This window comes from Manacus vitellinus, unplaced genomic scaffold (assembly GCF_001715985.3).
Source record: "Manacus vitellinus isolate BGI_N305 unplaced genomic scaffold, ASM171598v3 scaffold_1_pilon, whole genome shotgun sequence".
Lineage (NCBI taxonomy): Eukaryota > Metazoa > Chordata > Aves > Passeriformes > Pipridae > Manacus > Manacus vitellinus.
The window spans coordinates 12,134,507-12,152,421 of NW_021939396.1; the positions used below are offsets into that span (position 1 = coordinate 12,134,507).

Consider the following 17,915-nt stretch of genomic DNA (forward strand, 5'->3'; position numbering starts at 1 on the left):
CACTTGCCTAAGAATTGTACAGTTAAAACTAATACTTAATTCCATGTACCCTTGGGAAGGCCTTACTGATGCTGGGCTTATTTTCATTTCACTTAGGCTGATACCTAATAATGTAGTTAAATCAAAATGAAACCCAGCTTTACCTGACTTCTATGTAATTTCTTACTTCACTCTATCATTCATTTAAAGCTTATGTATAAATCTGAATTAGTGCAGTTTCAACATATCCCATAGACTTTAGACAAATGGATCCATTGCAATAAAAGTAAAATTTTACAACTGTAGATATGCCAAGTCTTGCTAAGGTTTATTTAAAATAGTAAGAAATAATAAATACTACTCAGTATGGATGTCTTGTATGTCATCCACAGACTAGTTTTGAGTCTTGATCGTCAGGAAATATTTCCAGGTTTTGCATATCTTACTCCCATTGTACTCTGTAGCTGTTGTGGTATATTTAATAAGCAGTTTTAAAGGTATATCCATCTGCTTGTGAAGCACAGGCTTTTTAATACTCAAGTGAATAAGAAATTACAAATGGTGTCAAACTTGGATAGTTGACAGGATAGAATCTTTCAAATAAAATACAGTTTTTGGCCTCATGAGAACAACTTCCTTTTTTGAGGGCTTCTAATACCATTACACCGTTGTTCAAGATGTAGTGATACCTGTGTTAGTTGTTGTGCTTGAGCATGTAGAATTCAGCTTGTATGTTTGTTCTGTTTTTCTAGTTATCCTGGTGGTTTCAAACAAGTGACAGCAACTCAGCTCCACTTGAAGGATCCAACCGCTGTAAGTTTCCCCTTCTTCCCTTCCATTTGTGAAGCTGGTTTTTTTTCAGTTAATTAGTTCCCCTAAACAAATGGGATCAATTACCTGCATCTCTAAAGCTGAATTACAGACATTTGGCTAATCATTCTTAAAAGCTTGACTTGTGATACCGTTTTTGTAAGCAACATGTTTTCGGGGTTAGATTGTAATTTGTATTTTCGTTGTTCTTCCGTGGAGTCCAAAGGAGCAAATCAAGCTCGTTTGCTTCACTAATTTTCCACTTATTCACTTGCTTTTAGTTTCTCATAAGTGAACTGCCTCAAATTTGACTTAGCTAAGCTTCAGCTTAACGACTCTATTGCTTTTTTAAGACCCAGCAAGAATAATGCTAGTCTTAAAAATCTTAGAAAGTGCACCTGTGTCTTTCTCCCAGTAAAATTCAGCTGTAGGTTTTGTTAATTGATGCTGTTTTTTAAAATCTGTTTTGCAATGCTGTGCATTCATGGTCTGTGAAAGAACTGGAAATGGTGATTACATTGAATGTAAACCTCTTTACTAACTGTCTGTGTTAGACTGTTATAAATCCTGAACATCAGTGTTCATATGTTTGTACTGATTAAAAAATTGAGGAAGATATGAACAATTTGGTACATTGACTTACACAGTTATGAAATCATGTTTACTAAGGTGTTGAATGGTCGGCATTGGAGTATTGAATAAGTACTAACGTTTCAGAACATGATTTGAGGCCCACAGAGATTAATAGGTACTTATGTTTAATTTTGACTTTGAAATGCTTTCATTTGAGTCACCTTATATATAAAATATAAAAGTGCTTCTTCCTTTTCCTAGAGAAATTTTATCTGCAAAATTCTTGGGTTTTGTCAGTTACTTATTATCAGTGATTTAGAAGTCCTGGATTGTCCCAAGACTGCCTTATTCAAGATGTTGAGCAAGTAATCAATAAAAAAAGTAATCCATATGAACTTGCCTGTTTTTTTTTTTCTGCTATTGCAGTTTCTGTATCCTACAGTTCAATATTATGTTCTGTACAGAATTTTTTTAAAAACAACTTAAGTGCTTTTGTGAACAACCTCTAAGATAGTTGTAATTCCTTTGGGAATTGCTGGTAGTTCCATGTCTAAAATGGATTCTTCAACCCATTTCATTTGAGCTTCAGGCAGATGCTGTGCACTGGGAGGCAGTGTAACACAACTTGTTTGTTAGGGCATGAGAACTGGATGTTCTATAAATTACCTTCTGGCATTCATTCTGAAATACCTCTTTTCTTGCCAAACTCATAGATGAATTTCTCTGCAAACAGAGGAGGATTAGATGCATTGCCAAAAACTAAGGCATGTTGGACAGAGGCTCAGCAAATGGTGATGTGGCTCAAGACTTGGTCTAATTTAATGAGAGACGCTATTTTTTTAACAGAATTGTGGAGAGTCCTCAGCAATTAACTCTATCATTCTATTTAAGATGAAGCGTTCAGATGTCCCTCTCATAAAGATCTCTCAGATGTGTTTTTGTCATAATTAGTAGCAGTGAATGGTAATTTGGCAAGATATGCTCTGTATGTGTAGCTGTTGTATTTATTTACTACTTGAATTGTTTTGGCGTGAAATACATTGGGATATGACAATGATGGAAATTGTGATGGTGTTTTACTGACAGGTTTTATTTTTGGAAGCAGCTTTTAAAACCTGAAAAAGTAGTACTGTAAAGAGAACAATGCTTAGCCTAAGTAAGATATGTATCTTGAAATCATGATACTAGTTAATGTGGAGGTTTCGATAAATCACTGTATTTCACTTCTTTTCTCTTTTAATCATTTTAATTATGTTAAATTCAATTCCTGGGAAGCCAGTGGAATTAGACAGGTTGTAGGAAGCAGACTGTATCTTCCTGTGGCATCAAAGTCTTCATTCTGTAAAGTGTTACAGGCTACTGCATTTTCTCTGCCCTTGGACTTAATGACTCCTTATCTCATCCTGGTAGTGCTTCATTAGATGAGTCAACACTGGTTTTGGAAATAGTGCTCTTAGAGAAATTAAGGCAGTAAATTAATGGAGGAGACTACTTCCAAGGAAAAGGATGTTGTAATCTTGCTACATAGAGATTTTGCAATGGATATGACTTATTTTCACTTTATATGAGACTCGAAGAGTGTGTGTTTATAGTAGGACTGCAGTACTGCTTAGCATTGTCTTTACTTACATATATCTGAATTCAAACATACAAATCCCCAAGATAAATATTTTTCTATTATAGTTTTGTTTCTAGTATACAGAGAGACTGTTTTTAGGAAAACCTGGTTCACAGCTAATAAAAAGATTATAATGAGTAATTTGATGCAAAATGCTATAGTTTATGCTTTCGTGGGGGGCTGAAAAGTCATAAGTATAATTGTTAGAATTTAGACAAGGTTACTGTAGTGTCATCCTTGATCATTTCTAGTTCCTTCATAAGATACCAACACACGATGATGAAATGATATTCTCACTTAATGGAAGTTGACCTCATTGTATCTATCCTACTAACTTTGAAATTTTGTATTCCTTGCAGGTGGTAGGTATTGTTTCAGAAGGATTTGTGCAGAATTTGAATGTACATGTGCCTTTTTTCATAGGGTCATTGGATGGTTCAAGTGGAAGGGAGTCTCAGGAAATCTCTAGTCCAATCTCCCACTCAAAGTAATGTTGGCTGTTATGTCACATAACGCTGCTGGAGATTCATCCAGACACGTCTTGAAAGCCTTCCATGGCAACCATTTGTAGTTTTTCCTTTGTTGAAAAGAATAAAAAACCCAATCTGTCCAATCATAAATGTTTAATCTCAAATATATAATTTTGTCTCTGAGATTGACAAAATATTACTTTTTTTCCCACTGCTAAGTATCTTTTATGTTAATATGGGACAGGGAATACAAAAAGAGGTCTGCATAGTTCATGTTTTGTATAGAGCTTAAAGTTCCGTGTTCATTGTGCCAAGGTTTTCAGCACTTCAGAAAAATTTGGTTTCATGGAAGGGAAAAAATGACAAAAAAGATACGGAAGTACACAGTCTAACATATTTTTACCTTTAATACCTGTGAATTAAATTGGGTGGCACGAGGAGGGGAGTATCTGTGAATCTGTTTAAAATTTCTAGTATTTTCAGTTGTGTGCTCTTCTGGATAGCTGTGATCTGTTGGAGTGTGCTGGGCTACTTTAGGAAGTGCTTACTAAAAAAAAAAAAAGCTTCTTCATGTTTCAGCCTTTTATTTGTCTGACTTAGTTTTAGTGTAAATTCTTGGACCATTCATATGCAAGAGTATTAAATATGTTCTTTAGGTGCAACATAACTATTGTTGTAGTTTGAAATAGCCACTCTGTTCTTCAGTTAATATAGTACTAATATTCTGTATGGTAGGAATAATCCCTTAGAAGATTATTAGGCAGCATTAATTTCCATTGGAGGTTGCTAAGAAAAATCTGATTGAAAGGTATGGTGCATTTTCTTTGCCAAGAGTCTTTTGAAAATAAAGGAAACGTATAAACCCTTTGATGTGAGATGCAGCTGTTTGGAATTCATAGAAGTTTGGGGTTTTCTTGTTTGTTTTTGATAAAACCTGCAGAAGTTTTGTTTAGCTGGAAAACCACTGATAGGCATGGGACCAGCACTTGCAAAATTAGGCTACTAAGTACTTGATACAGAAAGACTAAAAGATGTACTTCTAAATCTCAGATTTGAGAGGGAACAAAAATTACTTGAAAAAACTTTCTGGGAAAATATTACAGCTCTTCATTAAAAAGCCTGCAAAATATGTTTACAGATCTAATCTGTAGAACCAGATAGTAATCCTGTCAGGACAAAGTTTTCAAGCAATTGTTATTCTGTTTCTAATTCGAAAGGTAAGCAAAACTTGGATTGATTTTTTTTTTTTTTTTTTGGCTGCATCAGAAACTCACCTCAAAAAAAAAAAAGAAAAGAAATTACCTTTGGCTAAGAACAAGTGCTCAGTGAGAGGACTGACCTTTGCAGTATTCAGAGGTTGTATCACCTTTGACAGAGAAATAAGAGGCAATAATTGTTCAGAATGAATGTTACCTGATAGGGAAGATTATTAAGTGAAGCAGAGTAGCTCAGTGGAAATGTGCTGGGAGGGAGCCTCCGGGGGTGTCAGGGTTCTGGTTTGTTCAGCTGCTGGCACTGATTGGAAGGGGCTTAAAATGTTCTAATTCTCCTTTTGAATGCCCTTTAGCAACTGCTTGCACGTATAGACTTGCTATTGTATCTGCATAATAATGGTCTTTTGAAGAGAAGCTCAGACAGAAAACACAGTTAAATCTTGCTGTTGGTATTTGAGAACGTATTTTCTTTGCATCAGTAAAGGATACTCGATACAATAATACATACATGCTACAAGCCAGTTACTGAAACACTAGATGTAATAGGGTTTTCTTTTATTACTGTGGAATAATGTTTTTTAATTAAGTAGAGCAAAACTTCAAAGTCTGACTTAGCACGCACACAGAAGTTAGTTTGGCATGGGGAAGAGAATATTGTTATGGAACATGTTATCTTGAAACCTCTAGGTGATCTGAATTAGTCTTAGAGCTGACTTGGTCTTTTGGTTCATAATACACAAAAATAAATACTTCTATTAAAAAGATCTTAATCTGTTCCTTATTTGAATATGCAAGGCAAGTTAGTATATTAATTTAAAGAAAACATTCAACTTCTATGTTTTTAAGTGCTGAACAGTAGTGGAAAGCCAAATGGCATACAATGGAAGTTTAATTTGTCTGTGACCAAATGATTCTTATGGCAGCATTGAGTACATTCACTGTTGCTGTACTACTTGTACAACTGTCAGAGCTAGAAAGATGAAGTTCTTTATATGTTTTTATAACATGTGGTGAAAAGAACAATATTGTATACAGAACAGAAAACCATGAACTGATAGAAGGAAGATGTAGTATCAAAGTGTACCTCTGAGAAACTGGTGTATCTCCTGAAATTCCTCTAGGGTTTTTTTGGTGTGCCTTGTAATTAAAAACTTTGTTTTCTCTGGAGCACTGTGTCCTTCCCATGTTCTAGAATTGCTTCCTGTTGATTACTGGACTTAATTCAGCTATTATGGTAGACTTTCTCCTGGAAATTCAGCCAGTTATTTTGTGCTTCTAAGTACCAGGAGTGGTATTGCTCTGTTGATTTTCATCTTTAAAGTATGTTTTATCTGGCAAAGAATCTTTCTCAGAACTTGTTCTCCGTTAGACGTAGTCTGCGAGTTGCACGTAAGCCAAAGCTTGTCACAAAAATTGAAATGTTTAAGGCCCACGGTGTTTCAAATAAATACATTTTAATTTATTTGTACTCATAAAATGTAGTAACATGCAATAAGGGATTGAAAGGGCAAGAGTTTTAATAGAACAGCCTTCAGATTTCTCTCCTACTTAGCCCTTTAAACTGGAAACTAAAAGCATAGTATCATGTAACTTATTAAGAGCATGTCTATGCTGTGAGTATATTAATTAGCAAACTTGGGGAAAAGGATATTGCAACATTCAAGATGACAGATGTAATTAAAGCCAATAGGAATTTTGTAATTCAAAAGAAACTGGGGCAAACAGCATTCCAGTAGTACAAAAATCTCCAAATATTAATGCTGTAGTGTCTGTATACATCTGATGGTGGATATCTTTACCTGATGGAGAAAGTTTCATGCTCTTTAGGAGTGAGTATTTATGAGGACATGGAATTTTACACATTACTAGTACTAAAGATAGAGGACGGGGGGAGGAGGCAGTAGGAATCCATACACAACTGAATAAACTGTTAAACTGTGCTAGTTAGTTTTAAACTGAGATCAAGGTTGCCTTGAACCTGTGGGTAGGTAGACCTCTTCACCAGTCTGAAATCCCACAGAAATCACTGGGTTTTATAGCTTTCATGTAAAATTAAACTCTAGTTACTTTAATAGTTCAAAGTAAGCATAATCACATAGAAAACAATAATATTTGTCTTTTATTAGAAGTATATTACAGGCATATAGAAAGATCTGTTGTTATTGTTAATTCCTGAAAGAAACAACACATTCTGATGTGTGTTTTCAGGGAGCATTGAGTCTGGGTTTGGGTTTTGCATGGGTTCAGTAGCAGACTTTTTCTTGCAATTCCATACTTTTTTATCTTTTTTATTTAGGGTTGGTGTATTTTTAATAAAATTTGAGCATGTTCACGTAACATGAGAGCCCTTGCTTACCTAACACCCTGTAAGTATTGCTGGTTTTATCTGCCTTTTCTGCTACACAACCTTACTCTAGGTGCAAAAGCAGTTTGTGCAACCTCAGTTAGGCCTGTGCTTTACTGGCTTCTTTGTCTTGTCATCACACCAGTTAGAGTGAGGGTGTAGGCAGAATTTTGGGCAAGGACTTGGATGTAAACTTTGTCTTTCCAGGAGCTGGGTTTGAATTTGTTTTGGCTCATATAAGAGTCTTTGAGGCAGAAGTTACTGTGAAGGAAGCTAGTCGTTTTCCAGCACTGCTTTCTGTCCTGGCTCCCTGTATGGTCTTCTGTTCCACAGCTGGACTAATGACCTTGCAGTAAATCACAGTCCTGGGTTGCATCAAAAGCAGCGTGGCCATCAGGGTGAAGGAGGTCATTCTCCCCCTCTGCTCTGCCCTTGTGAGACCCTGCCTGGCGTACTGTGTCCAGCTCGGGGCCCCCAGCACAGGCAAGACATGGACCTGTTGGAGCAGGTCCAGAGGAGGACCACAGAGATGATAAGAGGGATGTAACACCTCTCCTATGAGGAAAGGCTGAGAGAGTTGGAGTTCTTCAGCCTAGAGAAGGGCGGACTCTGGGGAGACCTTATTTTGACATTTCAGTGTATAAACAGCACCTATAAGAAAGATAGGGGCAGATTTTTTTATCAAGGCCCGTAGTGACAGGACAAGGAGTGATGTTTTTAAACTGAAAGAGATTTAAATTTAGATTAGACATATAGAAGAAATTTTTTAATGTGAGAGTGGTGAGAAAGTGAAACAGCTGTCCCAGAGAAGTTGTGAATGCCCCCCCATCCCTGGAAGTGTTTAAGGTCAGGTTGGATGGGGCTTTGACCCAACCTGGTCTAGTGGAAGATTTCCCTGCTGATTGCAGGGGTTGGACTAGGTGACCTTCACAAGTCCCTTCCAACCCAAACCGTTCTATGACTCCATGGTTTCCTGGCAGTAAAAAGTGGGTTTTGCTTCATGTGAGCATGATTTTTCTGTGCAGGGTCTTGTTCTGAACTTATGAAGTTATGAACTTCTTGCATGTGTGAGAGGACAGGGAAAGGCAAATGAGTTCTTGAACAGCGTGGAGATTGGCCAATGTACCATAGGCATGCTTTGGATCATGCTTGTTGCATTTAGCATACTTACCTACAGAAACCATTATTGGGTATATGGTTATCCATGCTCATTCATTATCCATTAGCATTCTTCAAGCCCTGTTTTTATGTAAGTCTGTCACAACCTGAGGTTGTCAGTGCTGCAGTGACTGTACACAATATTGAAAGTATTTTTTCATTGTTAAAACTTGAGCATATAAAATCAGTAATTCTTTAGAGAGTGGACTTTTTTTTAATAGGCACATTTTTACTACTGAACTGTTCTCTTTTGGCTAGAAAAATCAGAACATATTCACCAGTCAGAAGTATCTATAACCAGAACAGACCAGCTGTTCTACCACACTGGTTCATTTCAACAGGTGGCTGTGCCACATGCTGCAGAGGAAGATCAAAAACCAGTCATGAACACTGGTTGTTTGAAGAAATAAAACTCTGAACATAATGTTCATTAAAGTATTTTAAAGTCTCTCTTTTCATTGGACTGAAATCATTAAATAACTAGCTCTGTGTATCTGTAGGTCAAAGGTAACATGTTGGACTGTGTGTGTACAGTTTATTAGTCTAAGAAGTTATTACTGGTTCTATCAGAGCCTGAAGTTAAAAGTAATTTTTAGATAAAGAAAAAAATCCCCACAGTTAGGCAATGTGTTGTGAAGTCTCTGGGATTGCTGGTTTAGATCTGATGTATTTTGATCTTTCATTTGCTATAAGGAAAAATGCTGGATAGAAAGGCAAATAAGTGTACAAAATGAAAATTACTAATGGTAAGAGGGCTTTTAATATCTGTGTATTTTCTTGTATCGTTTTGGTGTCTCACTTCGTTTTCAGCATTCAGTGAAGTAAACTGGTGCACTTTCATTTTCTGTCTTCATCTTGCCTTTGTCTAACCCTATATTGACCTAAATAAACTGCAGTTTGCTGTACAAGCATGAATAATTTTTATCCCTCAAAAGCATTAGTTTTCATCTTTGGTTTTTAATAAATACTTATTAATTTTTATTAAAGAAGGTATCAACATTATAGATTATTCTGCCTGACCTATATATTTCTTCTGTCATCTTGATTTACTGTATTTGTCCATGGATCTGTGGTACTGGCTGCATAACACCTGAAAATCTGTCTTAACTACATGGTTCCAGCTGGGAACTCAGTGATTGTCTCTAAAATTTCAATTGAACTCCTTTAGTTAATGTTATAAAAAAAAGCAACTTTGCTCAATACACTTTTCAAAATGTCCAGATGCCTGGAAGGTTTTTTTGTGCTTAGTGCCCTGCATTTCAGTGTGTCTTATTGACATGAGCTTAACATTGCACTAAGTGTGCCTGGGTAGTTTCTGATTTGGAAATAGTTTATGCCCAGGTGGCTTGGAACACACATTTTACCTACAGAATTGCATGTAAATCTACCTCTAAATGCTTTGCTGTCCTTTTTAAAACCCTTTGTGTCTCCTACAGTCATGTGCCTTGTTTTACGTGTACAAATGTTCCCCGTCTGGGTGAATTCCATAACAATGTGTTTTGTATTTAAATTAGAGGCATCTATACTGGAGTCCAAGGGAAAATCCTGTTGAACTTTGTTTACTTTTCATTGAGCATTATTTAGTGTAGATGTACAAATTCTATTCATTCCTGATGCTCAGAAGTGAGATTGTTCATCTGTAACTAATCATTATAAATATATATAGTATGTTCATAATGGAGTGTGTTGGTATGTCAGCTTTGCTTAAGATACAAAGCATTAATTATAAAGCAGTTTCAAACACAGCAAATTACACTGTTAAACTAGTTGCTGGGAACACTTGGGAAATGTGTCAGAGCCTATTTTATTTTTTTCCTCAATAATATGTGTATATAAATGTGCAATACAATATGGAGTATTGTAGAGCTATTGTAGAACCACAAGCTTCTCAGTTGTTTTTGAAGTTGAATGATCATATGCAATCGTCCACAATGCTAAATATAACTCTTAACTTTCTAAGCTGAAATTTTCTATATGGCTGTCAGAGTAACTCTTTATATGATGGGGAGTAAGTATTTCTTCTTTTTGAATTAGTCTAGAGCACCTGCTGAATGTGTTCTTCAGCATGGAAGAAGGTGACTGCAAAATGGTTTAGTGACTAATGGAATGGACAGAGGGAAACACAGCTTACCTTTTCATATTATCTGTAACCTGTCTGATTATTTGTTACCATGTTATCTTTCTACAGATTGTTAAACTGACTGTTTATAGAATGCTTCCAAAAAACCTTCAGAGAAGAACTATGATGCAGAGGCTACACCTGTTCCCAGAGGATGTGAGTAGTCATGCAGTTACATTTTCATTCATGTGGGATTTGGAGGTGAAGAGGGAGTGTTAGCAATAGCACTTGTGTCCTAAGAAGGTAAATGAAAAAAAAATCAAGCTGATTTTTTAAATATATATATGTGTATATACACATAGTTGAAATGTTGATGCTTTTTTCTTTATTATTTCACAAAACCGTGAGATCCATGACATGTGTGAGATTGTCTTCTATATTTAGTTCAGACACTTAGCATGAAGAATGCAGTAGTATTGACAAATTTTGGTCTGTCTTTGGGAGTGGTGTTGTTTTTTAAACTGTGAGATAGTTAAGACTGTTCTCACCTGCCTCAGGTTATTCCAGAAGATATACAGAAGAACCTTCTGCAAGAGATTCCTCAGCCACGTGCAGTCCCCAGGAGGTTAGATGAATATACACCAGAAGAAATTGCTGCGTTTCCAAGGGTTTGGACTCCGTAAGTATCTTAGATTTTTTTTAAAGGACGCTTTGAGTGAATATGTGTTATGTAGCCTCTCACATTATTAGTAAGAAAAAAAAAGTAATGATTTTTCTGTTTATGTCATCTCTTTTTGGAGAGAGGCCATCATTAAAACGAGGAACAGTGGTTGCTAAGCTTTTTGTATTTCTGGCCTTTATTTTAATGAGAAAAGCTTTACTTGAAATCATGTTTTCAACTCTTCATCCAAATGAGTAAAAAACTTCATGACCCAGTTCGAGTGTACATGCTCTATAATGCATAACTGTGGCTCTATGAGCTTTCAAAAGCTTATTAAAAGCGAGTTTTCTTAGGCTTCTCATCCTAGATGAAACTAAAACAAAGTCTGTGTGTCAGTTCTGTGTAATCAAGGCACTGTGTTACAGTCTGTGTTGAAGAGAACAGAATCCAGTAAATGCTTTAAGTCCTCTTCGGGGCTGAAGCAGGTTCATTGGGTTTGATGTTTTCTAACCTGTATCAGTTATACAAATTGTTGTGTTTGCTTTTATCCTCACTACGGGATGGAGTTGAAGATGCTGATATGTCCTTGTTCCTATGAGATTTCAGTGGATTAGCCCTGAAGAAATTTAGACTCTGCATCAATGACCAGAATTCTGCAGTACATTAGAGTAAAGCTGATAAGCCTCTCCTGTCATATGGCATGTTATAGTCTTGTATAACTGTTTTTAATGTTAAAACTTATAAAGACTCTCTCATAATAATCTAATGGGGAGCTGACACTTAGCTTAGCTAGCTAATTGGGAGTATCTGTATTGTCAAAGGAAGTGGTGTTATGCTGCCAGAGCTTTTGAAATGCGTTTCTTTGTCCCCCTTCACTGCCACAGTCTTGGTTGAGTTCATCTCCTTAGCACTAGGGCACCTGAAATGTGTTGACTCGTAGGTGTGTGTGGCAAAGGACAAACTTGCTACCATCTAATTTAGTCATTGTTGTCAAACTGAGTTTCCTAATATCTTCATCTTAGCATTGAGAAGGCTACTTCAGCATGTTGATCCTTGAGGAAAATCTGCAGGTACAAACACTATTGAAGCTAGAATTCCCCTCACATCATTTCTTGGAACCATTCCTTCTGGAGGGATTGAAAGCACAGGGAAAATAATCATTCCCTTTTTTTGTATTTCTCTCCTCTGCAGTCTCATCCAGACTGATTGGTGGTAACTGCTATCCATATACAGTCTTTTTGCTTCTTGCCAATTATGGAGGTGGGGGAATGCCGCTGCCTTAGAAACCCTGCAGCTGCAGCAGATTTGGAGGCTTTCAGCTCAGGGGATCATAGTGCTTCTCCTATGGGAGGGCTGGGGAGCTCAAGTGGGTACTCTGGTGAGAAGAACCAGAGGAATAGGTGCACCTGAGAGGAATGAAATAGTGGGTCTAAAATGAGTGTGAGAGAATGCCAGAGAGAATTGGAGCCCGTGAGGTCTGGATGGAAAAACAGGGGAGTTTGGGAGAATTTCGACACTCTTGAGTGGAGAGACTAGGCCAGAATTTTCCTTTCAGTCAGCTACTCTGTCTAGAGCCACTTTTAAGGGCAGGAAGGCATATCTAACACTGCTACCATACCTTTGCCATGTTGGACTTTAGTCCTACCTTCTTTTCTGTACTCAGGAACTGGTAAGACCTAGCAGAGAGGTAAGAGTGAAGATGGTTATCTGCTGTCTCTCTCCAAGCCTCAGGGCTCATCACTGTTGGATTTCAGGCTTCTTGTTCTGGCCTGCAGCCAGACCATTGTGAATCTCAGATATAAATGTCAGATAGCTAAATTTTAATTTAACCTTCAGCTCACTTTTTTTAGCAGTTTTGATGTTGGGAAGAGTTTCCAATTTGAAATAATGAGAAAAATAATAATGCTTTTCCTGTCTGAGGGAGTAAGTGTATTATTATGATTCTCTAGCATTCAGAGTGCTATGTGGAGAAGGGCTTAGTTGTGAAATAAAAGATAAAGAATTGAGCAAATTTGGTAAAATAACTTTTTGATGTGGTAGGTAAAATACAGAAGTCTGTGAAGGAGACTCAATTCTAGGTGAATTGTAGCGGTCACTGTTGCCAGCAGGAGTGTCTGAGAATAGACAACTTTGCACCAAATTCACTAAAAGAAAGGGTGTGTGCATATCTAGCTGTAATAGACTCTGTGTTCTGAGCTTTTTCAGTGTGTGAACCCATGGAACAAGTAGTGTTTGCATTATTCCTTTGAAAGACTGTAGAAGTGACAAAGATTTAAGTATTTACATATTCTTTTTAGGGGCATCTAGCAAAAACATTCTTCAAAAAATGAGTCAAAAAAGGAGACAGATTTGTTCAACAAATCAAAGTGAAGTTAGTTAAAATATCATTGTATAAATCTGATCATTTGAGATGTACCAAAAAAACAACTACCTGACAATATTTCAGAAGAGAAAATGTGAAGGGAACATGAGTTATTTTTTGGAAATCCAAGTATTGCAGAAACACACGTGTATCTCAGAATGAAAAACTGACTCTCTGGGTTCCTCATCATTTTATTCTTTCCAGCTGACAGGATGCCCAGAGAGGTTTTAGAATCTCCAGCCATGGAGATGTTTTGAACTCACCACACGGTTCCTGAGCAACCTGATGTAATGTTGAAGTTAGTCCCACTTGGAGTGTGGTCCTTTCAGATGCAAATTTTTCTATGGTTCTTTATGTATGATGAAAGTAAACAAACACAGATAGTAAAATAGATTAGTATTTTAATAAATTGTGTTAAAAAACCCCAGTGCACTGGTTGCTAGTAGTGCACTAGCACTAGTAGTCCTGTTTGGCTTTTCCTTGGGCTATTGTTTGTTATTCTGTACTAGGATCTTAGTTCTCTGTGTGAGAACAAACACATGGTGCTAAAATGAGTAGGCTGTTCTTGTCCTCTGTGTCCTGCATTCTGCATTTGGGATGTAAAAAGCCTTGTTGTAGACTTGGGTATGTGAGCTTCTGCAGAACCTATAGATAGCTTCCAAGCAGTAAGAGTAGTCCTTACAATAAACCAGAAAATGAAGGATGCAGAAAAGTTTTTTTCTTCAGATGGTTTTATTAATTCTTCTTGCCTTATGTGACTTTTGTTTTTAATTATTATGTGTCTTCCATGAAGTTCTGAGCCTGGTGACCACCCTGTTTAACAAAGGGTAGAGGTTCAAATAGGAACTAAATACCTCTGAGAGTGATTTTAAAAAAGGAGGAATTACAGGGAAGCAGTGTTTGTGGTTCATCTTCTTTCTACAGAAAAAAAAATAGTTGATATCAGCCTTTTAAAATAGCTGTATGCTGTAATGAAAAAGACCAATTGAAAAGCATAGCTTGCTTAAAGGTATGTAAGGCTATAAATACAGGTAAACACAATTATAAATAGAAAATTAATCTTTAAAGTTTTACAATAAAACTTACACCCAAGAAATGTACCTCACCATATGTAAAATAGCCATAAGATAGATAATAGGTAATTAATGTAAATAACTGAATTTATATGAGAAATTACTAGTTCTAGGATGAAAATACCCTTTTTCTCTTTAATCTGAAATAATAATGTATATAGTTTTCATTTGGAACGTGAAGACAACATGGTCAGTGCTGCTAACAGTCTCATTGGATATCTAAGTGTCTTGCTGTAGATATGTTTTTAAGGGCTGTTTTGCTGGTAATTGGAGACTGATCCACCACAGAGAAATATGCAATATCCACGTGGAACTCTAAAACAGAGAAACAGTTTTTAAGGAAAGCACAGGTCTGGTGTGGAAACCCAACAAATCATTTGGTGTTCAGAGTGGAGAGCTTTCCCATCACCCCTCCTTCCACCACAGCAGAGTTCATGATGGGACATCAAGCAGGATCCTGTTCCATGAAAGTGGAGAATTAAATGTCAGAATATTTCTAGTCAGAGAGGCTTTCTTTGAGCATTCTTTCCTTTTATCCATAATGGGAACCAAACGACTTTCCAACTTGTGCAGAGGTTCCTACTGGTCTGAAGTTAAGTGTGGTGGAAAACCATGTAGATACAAGTTAAATTATGTCTTTTCCCCAGACATATTTCGAGGGGGAAAAGATCAAAAACTGGTTCCTTTGACAAAGTTCAATTTTGTACTATGAATGAAACCATTATTTCAAGTGTGTTTGAAGTTTCAGATTGTATGTCTTTTTAAATGAGTTTTACACAGAAATCATTACAGAATTTACCAGTCACATATGACTAAGCAAACAATTCTGTTCCATAAAAGCAAGGACACATCAGATTCATGGGTGAATTTTCCTGTTATATACCATTTTAAAGTTTTTTAACTGTCTGGGTATATATATGTTTTGAGACAGTTTTAAAGGCAGGAAATTGTTTTTCAAGAAGTATTTAAGTAAGAATGTTACCAGATATATGGAACAGCAGCTCTGTGTTGGTGCAGTAAGATGGATGCATTCCTGAGAGTTTCCCTTAAGAAAGCAGAGCCATCTGATTTGCAGGAGTGTGCTCGGGCTGGTGCTGCCGCATACTGAGCGCCTGTTCCACTGCCAGCCCTCCTGGGAACTCCCCTCTGGCCAGACAGCCCCTCCCTTGTCCTTTCGGGGGAAAAGTTCTTGAACACTTTTGATGTTTTTAAAACTTAATGTATTGTAAACTTTGAAATCTGGTTTAAGAAAACCAAACACCTTTTTGGTGTTTATTTTTCTGAGTAACTTGCCTGATTTCCACCCCCATCTGTACATCCTGCTTTGAGGCAGCGGATTGCAGAACCTGGTCTGAAGCTGTAGTTTTGTTTCAGCTGAGCAGCATGGGCTGGGCAGGGTGCCAGCACTGACACTGCGTGTCATCCCCACACCATGGCACAAAGATTCCTGGTAATTCATCAGCAACACTCCGGGGCTTTGAAAGCAGAGAATCACAATGTTCTCAGAAAGAAAAGTTTGTAGGTGATGAAACACAAGCATGTTGGATGCCTGTGAACTGCAGGTGGCTCTGATAATGCTCATGCACATTCTGTGCTAAAGATAACTGCTACTCCAGTTCCAACCTGGTTTTGTGTCCTTAAAACCAGCCTTGCCAGACTCAGCCAACCAGAAGCCAACTGTCATGTTCCCAGCAAACAAATTTGTGGGCATCGGTAAACGGAAAGGCTTCTGGATTTACAGATCCTCTCAGCCACAGCTGCCCTTTGTGATTGTTTTCTTACAAGAGCTGCAGCAATTGTTGTCTTGCACAATTCTACAATTTCTAGTGTAGGTTCCTATTTTTAGTTACCCACATTATTTCTGGGATGGAGTAACAGAGCTGAAGAAGCCAGGGATATGCTGGTTATGTGGCTGAAATGATGTTATGAACAGTACTTTTATATATGCAAAATGCTGACAGGTTTTTTTATGAGTTTTTTTTGTCTGTTAATGTCTTCAGATAACTTCACAAGGAGCCAACACTAAAAGACATCTCACCTCACTGCATAGAGAAATTATGTTTGGAGTATTTCCAGTGATGTGTTGTGGTTACAAATTATAACTTGCAGTCATTACTAAGTTTATAAAATGCTTTTTTTCCTACTATGAAATATAAATAAAGGAAAAATTATGGGATTGGTTACTCTAGTTATATGGAGAAGTGCAGAGAGAAAGCCATAAAGATCTCCTCCAGAGATGGTGAGATCTTGAGCTATATTTATAAGGACCATCTCGAGTTTATTTATTAGCCTTTAAAAAATCACTACTAAAATAAGTATTTCTCCAGTCTTTTTCTTAGTTACTGCTTAGTTGTAGAATGTGGCTGCAGCTTTTTGGGGTTTGAATTCCAAGTGTCTCGCATGGTAATATTTGGTTCTTATCTTTGGGCTGTGGGGAATAAGTACTGCCCCTCCAACTGGGGTGCTCATCTTCTCTCACAAAGCAGGGCTGGCATGTATCAGTGCTGAGAGAAGAGGTGGCCAACACAAACTTCTGTAAGAGAAGACTGGAGCTGGTCTTACTTTTTCCTAAAAGCAAACTATAAACCAGGAAAAAGCTCTCCTGCCAATAGCCCAGTTCTGTTCCAATGTACTCTTTGAGGAATCCCTCTGGAAGTTTATTTTCTGTGGCTTTTTCGGTTCTCGTTAAGAATTACATTTACTAACTGGATATCATTAACCCCCAGTAAAATCTAGGAACTATCACTGGTGACTTTTTTAATAGTAAGGGCATAAAAATATATTGGGATTTTGTGTAGCATTTTGTTTAACAGGAGATTTGAAGGTTACCAAATCTCACACTTCAGACTACCAGAGCTGGATCTACATTCCAGTGGGCAAAAAGCCACACAGATACTTAAGAAGCAAATTTCTCTCCTCTACATGAGGTTTTAACTTCAGGCAGCAACTAAGCACTAACTGAGAAGGGTCAGTAGCTCAATCATCTTAAAAATCCAACAAATTCCTGTTCAGATTGTTTAGCCAATTGAAATTAATTCCTGGCTTTTCTCTGGCATACCTGAAACACATCAGTGCTACTGATTCCCATACCCTTTACCTGAGGGCAGCTTACATTCTATCTAAAATTAGAGTTGAAGGTCAGAGATAATGAATGGGTAACTGGGCCCTTTTACTTGAGCTGCCTGAAGAGGCTCCCAAAAAGAAAGTTCTAAAGCTACTTTTCCCTTCCCTTAAAATCTGTTGATCTCCTGTGCTAAAGTAGAAACTAAATTAATGGAAATTTGACAAGCAGTAGGAAAATGGTTGTAAATGATACTGTTGAACTACTTGCCCAGGTGAAATTACAGTTAGATTATTTTTTAATTGCTCTTTTATAAATGTCTAGATTTCCTTTTTTCACTTCTGGTGCTGACAGCAAGTCTGGAAATTATTTCACCATTTCTTCACCCAGTCCTCTATTTATTTGAAGAATAACGTAATTCTTTGTCCAAAGCCAAGTGTGCAATGCTGTTCTTTCTACAATCGTACAGTTTTTAGCAGAATATATCACTTAAAGAGAAACCTTTCATTTGCAAAAAGCATTGTCATACCAAG

The 17,915-nt window shown here is 37.1% G+C and overlaps 1 protein-coding gene across 1 annotated transcript in view; it reads left to right on the forward strand.

Annotated features, from left to right (window-relative positions):
• MRPL13 (mitochondrial ribosomal protein L13) overlaps positions 1-17,915 on the forward strand; it is a 30,405-nt gene that overhangs the window by 4,394 nt on the left and 8,096 nt on the right. The window contains exons 4-6 of the mRNA XM_008929247.3: positions 732-792; positions 10,355-10,441; positions 10,783-10,904. Coding sequence (XP_008927495.2) covers positions 732-792; positions 10,355-10,441; positions 10,783-10,904 — 270 coding nt within the window. The remainder of the gene's footprint in view (positions 1-731; positions 793-10,354; positions 10,442-10,782; positions 10,905-17,915) is intronic.